General features: G+C 41.7%; 1 protein-coding gene across 1 annotated transcript in view; it reads left to right on the top strand.

Annotated features, from left to right (window-relative positions):
* Window positions 1-12,753, top strand: part of UXS1 (UDP-glucuronate decarboxylase 1) — a 104,444-nt gene that overhangs the window by 47,202 nt on the left and 44,489 nt on the right. Inside the window, exons 7-8 of the mRNA XM_065400699.1 lie at window positions 10,122-10,226; window positions 12,497-12,556. Coding sequence (XP_065256771.1) covers window positions 10,122-10,226; window positions 12,497-12,556 — 165 coding nt within the window. The remainder of the gene's footprint in view (window positions 1-10,121; window positions 10,227-12,496; window positions 12,557-12,753) is intronic.

The following is a 12,753-nucleotide window of genomic DNA, read 5'->3' as shown; positions in this document are numbered from 1 at the left end:
GATGTGAAATATGGTCTATTTGCACCGTGTAATGAAAGGCAATTCCAGAGTGACTCTCAAAGATGAGGAGAGACTCTTCAAAATCTAATCAGAGTGTCTGCCTGCACTCCGTAGCATTAAGTAGCTAAAGGAGGCAGAGTTCCTGCATGGAGAAGATCCTATGGAAGTTGGTTTAAAACCTTAGATCCTGACTAATGAATCAGTTGTATTCCCAGAGTTATTGGAAGGCGTGCTCTGAGTTAATTACAAATCTGTACAAGTCTTTCAGTCTAGCCATTTTTCATGATTTCAGCATGGGAACATAACTCATGGCAGGTCATTTATTAATTTCACATCTATTTTCTGTAGGCGTATATGAAAGGTAGGGTTTTTTTATTATTTAAAAGACACTATCAACTTAAATTTGGCTCAAAATTTAAAATGAACTTTTTAAAAATAATCAATAAATATGTATCCCTCTCTGAATTGTACCATAGAAGTGCTTGAATGATGGCATAAGAATTTAGGTAGATGGGGCCATTGTAGCACTAAGAACCTGAAAGTGCAGAAAGCTAAGGGAAATGCCAAAAATAAATAGCATAAATAGGGTGTAGCAACAAGTACATGGATTTTCAAATTTTTTACTATATATATTGTTTGTAGCATAGGTAAATACATTTATTTGCAATGTACTTTTAAAACATTGACTCAAATGGAATTTAAACATGTTCTTAAAGTTAATAATAAAGCTAAAGTTGTTAATGTTCTTAAGTGCTTTGCAAGATCAAGGCTTAGGTTGACTGATCCTTTTAAATAAGGATTTTAATTTTTTAAGCTGGTGTCTTCAATAGCTGAGAATTGTTATCTTTTTGCAGAAGTTTGAGCTGTTAACTTCATGAATGAGAAATACTAAATAAATTGGTAGTGCATGTTTATTCCTTTCCTTAGATATTTTCCTAGAACAGGCTGTACCAAAAACAACTGACATGCCATTGAGCTGATATAAGATCTGTGTTAAATGCTCTGGAATTTCTCAGGCCAGTTTATCAAATACAACAGAGTTATCAATGCTTCAGTAGTTGCATCCTTATTCAGTTTTATCCCATTGTTTTCCCCCCGTCGGCCAAATAATTCTGCTTAATAGTTTGTAACTCATTAAGTTAGGATAGTGTTAGGGTCATTTTAAGGGAGCAGATAGTACAATAGGACAAAAGCAGTCTTTGTTTCGTTTGTGCATTGCCTAGTGCAGGGGTCGGCAACCTCTGGCATGCGGCTCGCCAGGGTAAGCACCCAGGCGGGCCGGGCCAGTTTGTTTACCTGCCGCGTCGGCAGGTTCGGCCGATCGCGGCTCCCACTGGCCGCGGTTCGCCACTCCAGGCCAATGGGGGCTGCGGGAAGCCGCGGCCAGCACGTCCCTCGGCCCACGCCGCTTCCCGCAGCCCCCATTGTCCTGGAGCGGCGAACCACGGCCAGTGGGTGCCGCGATGGGAGCCGCGATTGACCAAACCTACTGACGCGGCAGGTAAACAAACTGGCCCGGCCCGCCAGGGTGCTTACCCTGGCGAGCTGCATGCCAGAGGTTGCCGACCCCTGGCCTAGTGTGATGGGCTCCTAGGTACTACTGCAGTACAAATATTTGTTAATCTCTCAGTTCTAGGAACTGTCATTCCATCTTGCTTTATAGGTCACAGGTACAGTAAATTGGGTATTTTGAGAAGTTCTTCCTCCTGGGGCACTGTGGATCAACTCTAAGGATCTTGCTGTGAAAATGTTATGGGGATAGCCTAGTCCCTAGTGAGTTTTGGCCCATGTCAGATACAGGGCAGGTAGCAATCTTCTGCTCAGGAGAATCTAGTAGTGGAATAGTGATTGTTGCAAGCCAGATATCAAGATGAGACCAGTCTGGATAATGGAGCTCTCTGTGTTCAGATGGTGCATGGCTCTAATCAGTGATGTCAGTCTAGTTTTATTAAACACACACACACACACACACACACACACACACACACACACACACACACACACACACACACACACACACAAAGCACTAAAGTAAAAATGTGTATGTTATGGATTGGTATTAGTAGGGTTTTACCAACTGTATAAGTGATTCTGCGGAAACTTAAAAGATTTTGATTTCAGTATAATTAATACTTGAATGAAAAAAATGTGTAGCTTGCGGTTTTACCACCTCACACAGTACAAACTGCACCTGCATCCAGTCTAACCTGGGGCTTCCCCTGTCTGAGCGATGTCTGTACTAGCCCAACAGTGGGAGAACTGCTAAAATTCTCAGTATAGTTCAGGGGTCTCAAACACGCGGCCCGCGGGGCTCTTGTGTGTGGCCCGCCAAGCTCTCCCCGCACCCCCCTGCCCCTCTGCCTACCCGTGGAATTGCCTCCTGACGCTGCGAGCCTCACGCTGCTCTCTGAAGCAGCCGGCAGCATGCCCCTTCGGGCCGGGGCGGGGGGGAGGGTGAAGGAGGCAGAGGGCTCCGGCATTGCCTCCTTCCAGGCACCGCCCCCCGCAGCTCCCATTGGCCGGGAACAGGGAACCGCGGCCAATGGGAGCTTCGTGGGAGGTACCTGGAGGAGCGGCAAGAGCAGCACAAGCAGGGAACCCTGAGCCCCTCCCCCTCCCCCAGGGGCTGCAGGGACATGGTTCCAGCTGCTTCCTGGAATGGAGCAGCGCGGAGCCGGGGGCCAAGGCAGGCAGGGAGCCTGCCCTGGCCCCAGTGAGCGCCGCTGCCACCCCGGAGCCACTCTAGGTAAGCGGCACCAGGCTGGAGCTCACACCCTGAACCCCTCCTGCACCCCCAACTCCCTGCCCTGAGCCCCCTGCCACATCCCACACCCCAACTCCCTGCCCTGAGCCACCTGCTGCACCCCGACACCCTGCCACACCCCTCTTGTACTCCACACACCAACTCCCTGCCCTGAGCACCCTGCACACCTCCTGCACCACAACTCCCTGCCCTCAGCCCCCGCTGCACCCTGCACCCTTTCTGCATGCCCTGGGGGCAGCATTGGGGTGGGGACTTCAGGGAAGGGAATGGAATGGGGCAGGGAAGGGGTGGGAAGAGGTGGGGCAGGGGCAGGGCCTAATTGGAAGGGGTGGAGTGGGGGCGGGGCCAGAGGCAGTGGAGGGGGGTGTCAGTGATGCGGCCCTTGGGCCAATGCACTAGTCCTCATGTGGCCCTCGGGGTCATCTGAGTTTGAGACCCCTGGTATAGATGCTGCGCTACGGGGAATCCTATCTACCTAAGATGCAAGGAGTTTCCTGTGTTCCTGACTAAAGTTCATCTTTTTGCTTAATATTTGTTGCCTGAAGTTTGCTGTGATTTACATAAGAACATAAGAATGGCCGTACTGGGTCAGACCAAAGGTCCATCTAGCCCAGTATCTGTCTACCGACAGTGGCCAATGCCAGGTGTCCCAGAGGGAGTGAACCTAACAGGCAATGATCAAGTGATCTCTCTCCTGCCATCCATCTCCACCCTCTGACAAACAGAGGCTAGGGACACCATTCCTTACCCATCGTGGCTAATAGCCATTAATGGACTTAACCTCCATGAATTTATCCAGTTCTCTTTTAAACACTGTTATAGTCCTAGCTTTCACACCCTCCTCAGGTAAGGAGTTCCACAAGTTGACTGTGCACTGTGTGAAGAAGAACTTCCTTGTATTTGTTTTAAACCTGCTGCCCATTAATTTCATTTGGTGGCCCCTAGTTCTTGTATTAGGGGAATAAGTAAATAACTTTTCCTTATCTACTTTCTCCTCACCACTCATGATTTTATATAAAACGTTTACTGTATTTGTACCTGTATGCTGAGATGTGTTGAAGACCTGAGCTATTGGTTATTGCAGATAAATTGTTACTCTCCCAACTCTGCCTCTTTTTGGAAGGCACTCGGATACCATACTGATAAGTGTGGGAAAAGTGGATAGCATTTAATTACCAAAGACTTCCGTCATCCAAGGAAGGTTTTTCTAAGTCACAACATCTAGTTGATCCATGTCCCAAGTAGAGAGGTTGATTACGTTCATTCAACATCAAAGACATAACTGAAGACTAAATAATATATGGGCATTTGGTTTTAATCTTCCTCACTTGTTCATGTTTTAATTAAAATCTACAATACTAAAATTTTTAAAAATTGGCACAACTGAAGTTTCACTCTAGTTATTCTTCTGTGAAGATCAAAGACAAAAGCTATTGTTGGTGCTGATGCTGGACACTTGTTTTAAAGGGACATTGTCAACTTTAAAAAAAATCAAACTTCTTTCTGGAATTTTTTTACCTGCTATTGTTACAAATGACCCTTAAGATCACGATGACTGAAAAAGATTGGTTTGTTCACATTGTGCCTTTGACAGCACTTTGTGTAGTCAGTTTCACTGTTTGCTCTGTTAAATAAGTTCCACTGTTCTTTGTGTGGGTCTTTAACACTGCAGCAGGGGGAGAGGCAAATGAAAGCATTTAATCATTAAAACTACTAACTTGACAAGGGCATATAGGCATGTGTAGGTACCTCAAACTAGTTCTGACTTACTTTTTAAATTGACCAGATTTCAGGTTGAGAAGGTGACTTTTTAAGAATCAGATTTGAAGAACTACTATTTCCTTTTGGTTTTCAAAGATGTTATAGAACCTCGCACTTTTTGTGGCCTGTTGGCTACAGGTAAAGCTTGTGGGTGCACCAGTTACAGAACCTCATTGATGCACGTGAGCATTAAAACACCCTATACAACTCTTTCCTTTTAAGGTGGAATCTTTTTGCTTTTCAGCACAATTCTGATTTGAGAAGTTCATTGTTTTGGATATAATGATCATTTAGCTCCAACAATTTAAAATTGGGTTTTCCCACATAGGGCCTTGTAATACGATTCTACTGTAACTCCTAAGGAGAATTTGGGCTTTGGGGGTATTTTGGCTGTTCTTAAACAAAGGTGGTGTCTAAATACACAAGTTGCACCGTTTCAACTAAAGCTGTTTAAAAAAAAAATGGTTTAGTTTAAATGATGCAAACCCTGTTCTATAGAAACTTAAATTAATTACACCTGGCTGGTACTGATTTGAAAAATGATTTTGGTTAATCAGGTGTAACTTTTGTGTGAAGTCTAAGTTTGCATTTAATTTAGCTGCTCTTTTTAAAATCAGCTTAATACATTTATAACTTTTAATCATTTACACTTATTTCATTCTTCGAAAGACTCTCCTGTGTGCATGTGAAGAAACCTTGGGCATCTGAAATGACATGCCCTTTCAGTTTTCATAGTGTCTGTTTTAATAATCACTATAAATTACTTAAATTAATTTCCCAAAGTAACCCATAGATCGTAAACATGTAAACTCTAGCCTAAGCCCTTTTCCCAGAGTTGACGGCCTAGATTTCCTGCCTTCTGACCAATCTGTCCCTAGTTTCTTCTGGCTGGTGATCCACTTCCATCTTTCATGTTCAGGGTACCCAGCCAGGTTCCCACACCTGCTAAGAGTGAGTCAACAGCAAACACCTGCCATTCTTTTGGATAGCTCTTTCACTGTTCTTTTATCGCTCTTACTTGGGTACTTCAGTGCTTGCATATACATGAGCATGCACACTTTAATGTTGCATCTGCTTATAGTACCACAATTACCAGCTTGGCTTGGTATATTGCGTAATTGACCTGCGATATCGAGCTTGTCATATAAGAGCATGACAAATGCAGAGTGTTTGCTGCATTTGTAATATGTACTCCTGTGACTACAGTCTAGGTCCAGCTTGCAGTCATGGAAAACGAGCATCTTAGGGAAAGGATAGAAACCATGTTTAAATACTGAAGTGCTTGAAAGAAGGAAAACGGAACTAGAGAGGCAGCCTTATTTGTTTTACGATGCTGAGATTGTGCGCCTGTTTGGTCACTTGCATTACAGTATGTGAGTGGCATCCACAAATTGCTTTTACCCTTTCCCCTCTAAAATGGTTCAGTTGCCTGCATCTTTAAATGTTTTGGAGAGGGCCTGGAGCTGGCTGCTTTCCTATCCATCCGACCTGATAAGGCAACCATCTGTCCCATGGCGAATACTCCATCACCTTTCCACCTGCTAGCCCTGGCCTTTCTAAGTCCTTGCATAATATTGTCACTGTCCGTCTGCAAAAGAAGCACTGTACGTTGTACCCAGGTGCTGAAACATTCCCTCTTCTCTGGCAAGTGAAGCAGTTAATAGGACAAACCATTCAGGGCTGTGTTTCTTCTTCTGGTCCACATTTTCCTGTGGTGCTGCAGCAGCTAACAACTGGAGAAAAAGACTCAGAGAGGAAGGGATTAAAAAACGGAGACATTGCTTTCCCAGACCCATCTCTGTGTATGCTTCTGTTGCACTTGTTTTCTGTCTGGAATGAGATTGAGTAATTGAAAGGAGGTTTTTGATTCTTGCATACGGTTGCTTTTTTGTTAGCATTTATATAACAGTTATGGATAAGTATCAGCTCAAATATATCTTCACTCATGCCAAGGAAGGAATGTTCACTCTTAATGGACCACTGTTCTAAATATCAATGTGCCATTATAATGTTAAATTTGTACTAGCTGTTACATGTAGGAAATTCCAGTGAGGTCTTTTCAGAAACATGCACATTGGTCATCCAATAGAATATCATTCAGTAGTAATAACGTTTATCTGGATGACAAAAATGGCTTTAAAAATGTGTCATTGTGGCAGATAATTCACTAAAATATCACAAAGTAATCTTCGTATGAAATGGCAAAACTAGTCTTTGGGCTGTAAGGGTTATGGGGAGATTATGTATCTAAAGCCCTGATAATAGGGGACTTGCAAATCCTCTCAAAATTTGGGACCTGTCTGCCACAAAAATAAGAATCAGCAAAATCACTGTGATTTAATTAAACTTGGCTTAAAATAATTATGTATATTAAATACCCTTGTCATTTTTAACATAGTGTTTTAAAGTAGTAAGTGAAACTTAAACCTTATACCTGTTTCCCCTCTGAATTTTTTCCTGCACTATGGAAATGCACTAACTTGTTGCAGGGTTGTTTTTGGCATTGATTTGTGTGTTAGAAATAAAAGCATGTATATTTCCCTAACATTTTGTATTTGTGATTAATAAACAATTTATAGTACGGTAGCTTCCAGAGGAACTTATCAGAACAATGGATACTTTTGTGCTGCTGTCATGGAAAAAATAAGAGTATCCTATTTCTAGAGGGCTTGTGGTTTTAAGAAGAGCTCTTTGTAGCTCAAAAGCTTTTCTCTCTCACCAACAGAAGTTGGTCCAATAAAATATACTGTCTCACTCACTTTGTCCCTCATTTTGACATTGTCTCTCTCAACCTCAGCTACCAGGTTTTATATTCTGGCCTTTTAGTTTGTAAGCTTGTTTGACATCAGTCATGCAGTGGTAGAACAAAATTAGCTATGCAACTTATACTCTTTAAACAGGTAGCTATATTTAAATGAGACCTTTTATCCGTTAATATGGCAGTAAAATGGCTAATTCTATACTAGAATTGTTGGGCTTGAGTTGGTAATTGGACATAACTGCCATACCGAGCCATACCAATGGTCCATCTAGTCTAGTAGCCTGTCTTCCGACAGTGGTCAGTGCCTGATGCTTCAGAGGGAATGAACAGAACAAGACAATTGTTGATTGATCCATCACTCATTGCTCAGCACCAGCTTCTGGCAATCAGAGGTTTAAGGACATGCAGAGCATAGGATTGCATCCCTGACCATCTTGGCTAACCATCAATGGCTATCTTCCATGAACTTACCTATTTTTTTTAATACAGTTATACTTTTTGCCTTCACAACATCCCCTGGCAATGAGTTCCACAGATTGACTGTGTTGTGTGAAGAAGTACTTTCTTATGTTTGTTTCAAAACTGCTGCATATTAATTTCATTGAGTGACCCCTGGTCCCTGTGAAACATTGCCTATGGTCAGACTTCCGGTGTGAGGTGCCTGTGAGGCACAGCAGTACTATGGATTGAAAAGGGATTGTGAACTGGCTCTAAGTTTGCATCTTCGCCATTGTTTTGAAGGGAAGGAGTGGTGAAATGGCTGTGTGCCGTCTTTTGTTGCTTACGACATATGAAGAATGCCTAGAAAAGTGTGTTCTGCTTTTTTTTATTATTTTAATTGAAAATCAGGGTTTGTCTACCCAATTTTTGCTTGAAGATTCAGTGGATAACTAAGTCAGTGATGTTGCAGATGTCATGGAAGTTAAACCTGAATGAGCGGGGAGTGAGATTTATGCACTGTGCAAAGAGTGCATTTTATTTTGAAGTGGTGTTTTTTGCTATCACCTGTCTCGTATAAACACCTGACTAAACAATTTAAAGAAGAGCCCTGTTGGAGCTTTAACATCGTTACCCTACAGGTAAAGATTGACAGCTTTACATCATAGCATCACACCGTTAGATCATCAGCAAAACAGGGACCAGACTGGATCCTTCTGATATTTTAAGGTTTAAAAACAAGCAGGTTTTTTTTTAAAAATTAAGCTTTGCTTTACACATCATGAAGAAGCAAAAAAGGCATGGCACCCTTTTTGTTTTATCCCTTCTTAAATAACCTTTAAGTGTTTTCTTAGGTGTCCTTGTAGGAGATCTGTTTTTTTCATGTCCAAATTGAACTCCTTCCATTTAATTTTTGGCATCCTCTGGTACACACAGTCTCCTTTTTTTAAACAAGAAAAGGATACAGGGTGCTCTGGACATACTGTGGTGAGAGACACTAGAAAAATATCTTTCTGCTCTCTATGTGCTACATTATGAATAGTTTGTTAACCTGATTTTGTTGAATCATTCACGTTGGGTTTCACAGGCCTCTTCAGTTAAGGCTCAACATTCTTTGTTTTATTGCTAACAACCATTTTTTCCATCAGCTGCAGTCTTCAAACTCCTGTTTCATTCAGTGAAACCTGTAACCTTATTAGGCAACACCTTGTCTTAAGAGATCACCCAAAGTATCCTTGTTCCATTTCTGTAGGAAAATCACTTGCCTCTATGTTGGTCCCTTGAATGGTCATGTATGACAGTTTTTGCTGTATTGCACAACTAGTTATAGGTTTCCTTCAGTTCCTTTGACTTGTGCTTCTATTATACTTTCTCTCCTGAGCTGGCTATTCTCTTACAATTTCTGAAATGAATAGGTACCGACTTCTCTGATATAGAAGGATTCTCTGATATAGAGGGATTCCAATACCCATCACACAAAAACCATGAATATGTACGGGCTGTGTGGAATCCAGCTGCATCACTTTCACTCTTCACTATTCAGAACTGTGGTCAAATAGCCTAAGATGAGCAGAAGCATGCATGCATATCTAATCTATATAAGTCTCTTGACCCACCTTACCAGAAACAACTAACATTGCATGTTTTGGAAATGGGGTTTATAAAGGATTGTACTGTCCCATATGAAGTGCACTTCCTAGGTACAATAAGGAAGATTAATGTAATTTTGACCCTAATGAAACAAAGGCAAAAATTGACAGTTAACCACACTGTGAGAAAAGCCTTATCAGAATATAAACATGATGTGAATGACTAATGATGCGCCACTATGAAATTTAAACAGTTTACAAGTCGAAACAAGAATTTATTTATTTTTCTATTCTAACCAGTAAAACCAAAGGCGGCTCCTAGTATCTGAAAGTTGAGCTGCTATTTTTGCTTGTTATATCATCAGAAACCGTCTGAAACTGGAAGTTATCTTGAAAACTTGATGGCATAAGAGGCAGAATAAAGAACAGCTTGCTCTTCTGCAGTTATTGTGCATTGGCTGTGCAGTGCTGGCAGAAGTAAAATGTTTTAGTTGTAGGCTATGCATTCTGCAAACACACCAGGAACAGCTATAGATCTGTGTTAACAAGTGCTAACAGTGTTGCTATGATTAAAAATCTTAATCTGTTTAATTCTAAATGTATTTTGCCGTTTTTACTATGGATTTACATGTATGATCTCTGTAGATAACAATGTGTTAAGAACTAGGGTTTGAAGTTAGGAGACAGAGATACGGAAGGTGAAGAGTTTGATAATACGGCATTCATTGCAGTGGTAGCTTCCTGCAGCCCTGCTGCTTTTTTCATTTAGTTTATTATATTGGGATTTTTTTTCTCCATTATCTCACAGTGGACCAGATCTATCATCTTGCATCTCCTGCTTCCCCTCCAAATTACATGTATAATCCTATCAAGACATTAAAGACCAACACTATTGGGACATTAAACATGTTAGGTGAGTTGAAATCTTTTTTTTTTCTTCCTCTTCTTACTGCATTCATTTTGCTTGAAATACCCAGAACTGCTAACAACTGTTGGACTCACAGTTGTGTTCCACTTAAGCTTTAAGGCCTAGTTCCACCAATATACTTAAGCACAGGCTTAATGAAAGGCACATGAGTAGCTCCATTAAAGTCGATTATGAAAAATCAAAGGGACTATTTGTATTTTTAGAGCAACGCACATGTTTAAGTACCTGGCAGAATCTGGAGCAGAGCCATCTGCACTGAGGTGATTCTGTCCATTGTACCACGTAAGACTGAATTCATTAGCCCAGTTTGTTTACTAGCAAGCTAGCAAGAAAGTTCAAATTGCTGTTCCACTAAAATTTTAAATTCAGTATTTAAATGATTGTAAAATCTGCAAACAGAACTCTCGCTAGTATTGAAAGAAAGTGGTTTTAGGGTAAAAAAGGTACGCTTTTTTCCCCTTCATTCTCTGTCTCAGAATAACTCCTTTATATCTTTGTTCATGTTGGATTAAAAACAGAATTGGAAAGGAAGAGCTAATATTTTCCTAACGTAAACACAAATACTGACAGCTATTCTAAGGCCAAGAAAGAGCCTTGCGTATCTGGCACAAGGGAAGGAAGAGTTCGGCGAGGGATGAGAAGAAGGGGGAATGAGTCAAAAATCAAAGAAAAAAATTAATCTTCCTTGAAAGCCCCTTTTTCTTCTAGGATGTTTACCTCTTCATGTGAACATTTCAGTATTTCAGCTGAGACCATTTACAAACAGCATGAAAATCTTGAGTTTAGGAGCCAACTAGAGTACAAGGATTTCCATAGTCATGGCCCAATTATTGAGTAATATCTATGAAGCAATTATGCAAATCAGGCACACAATCAGAGTGCAACTTTGGGGGAAAGACTGCTGTTGTGTCTCAGTGACTGTGAAGCATCCCTGTGTTCAGAGTGACAGCTGATTCCATTTCAGTACAATGAGTGTTAAAGTGTGTAGAATTGCAATAACTCCATAGTATTGGTACCTCCCATTGTGGTGATCTCTCCCCCGGCCAATTCTGAGAGTCCTATGCTGCTGCTGAGGTCATATACAGTGTCAGGGACAAATTCTCAGCTATATTAATTTGTATTTAGTGCAGCTGAGAGTCAGGGGGTATGGAGGCATCAAAGTGGCTTCAAGCCTTTTTTGTTATCCACCCCTTTACATCCTAATCTCGATCCAGTTGTCACTGCTTTAGCTTGCACTGGTTGCCAATGGCCCCTGGGATTTTTTGAAGTAGTGGGGGTTTGCTGAGACATGGGGACCCTCTGGCCCCACTTCTTTTCCCCAACCAGGAAATGCTGCACTGGGCACAGTTCAGGAAAGAAGACGGCTTAAAAGCTACTGTCTCAGTTCTGTGCCATCAAATGGTCCCCCAGCCAGGGAAAAATTTCTATCACTAGCTCTGCCATCTTGAGGGTCAATATGCCAGCAGAGCAGTGCAAAGCCTCCCTTACGCTGGGCAGAATCAGGCCCACTACGTTCAGTTTCAAGAGGGGCTACAAAGGTCTAATGAACTTACATGGGGAATATGACACACTTTTTTTCTCATTAACCACATAGCTCCACTTAGCTCCCACCCAGCTTCCTATTGATGTTTCTAACTCTTGTGGTTCACAGGATATCAGACCGTAAAACAGTAGCTATTCCTTCAGGCTAGCAGTACTTTTTTGGCCCCAATCCCGGACTTAATATAGCAAATTTTTAATAGGAGGGTGATTATCCATTAGAACAACGTACCAAGGGCTCTGGTGGATTCTCCATCACTGGCAATTTTTAAATCAAGACTGGTTGTTGTCCTAAAATATATTCTTTAGTTCAAACAGGAATTAATTCAGGGAAGTCCTATGGCCTTGTGTTATGCAGGAGGTCAGAGTAGCAGATGATCACAATTGTCCCTTCTGACCTTGTGATCTATGGAAGAAAGTCCTGCACTTTAGTTCAGTGTAACTTTCAATCCATGAAATAAGTGTACGTAAGATCTGACAGTCCGCCAGCTGTGTGGTGTGAGTAGCTGCAGAAAAGCTCAGTCGTGTTCCTTCCAGCTTGAACTTGGGTACTGGAGACTTGGAAGAAGAGAGGCTAGATCTGAAAAAAAACTGATTAGGGAAGCCCTGAATTCTCTTCTTCCTTAGACAAAGTGGGGTCTAAATAAAGCAATGAACATAACTGAAAGTCTTTTGTATTTGCTAAAATTCACTGTTTCCTTTTTCTCAATGTTTAGGATTAGCAAAACGTGTTGGAGCACGGCTTCTGCTGGCCTCCACCTCTGAGGTGTATGGAGGTAAGACATGAGCATAGCTGGAGTATCTATGGTGTGACTGATCAAGGAAGATTTACAATAACTTCTATGGATGGTGTATGGCAGCATCAAGTATTTGCGTAGTTGTCATACTTGGACTTGTTAGCTTTCATCTTAATATTTAAAATGTAGACGGTAATCTTCACTTTAAGGCCCCTTTGCACTGCCAGAGCGGAATA

The sequence above is a fragment of the Emys orbicularis genome, chromosome 1, assembly GCF_028017835.1.
Source record: "Emys orbicularis isolate rEmyOrb1 chromosome 1, rEmyOrb1.hap1, whole genome shotgun sequence".
NCBI classification, from domain to species: Eukaryota; Metazoa; Chordata; order Testudines; family Emydidae; genus Emys; species Emys orbicularis.
Note: the sequence above shows the minus strand (reverse complement) of the source record. Positions and strands in the feature narration are given on the sequence as shown.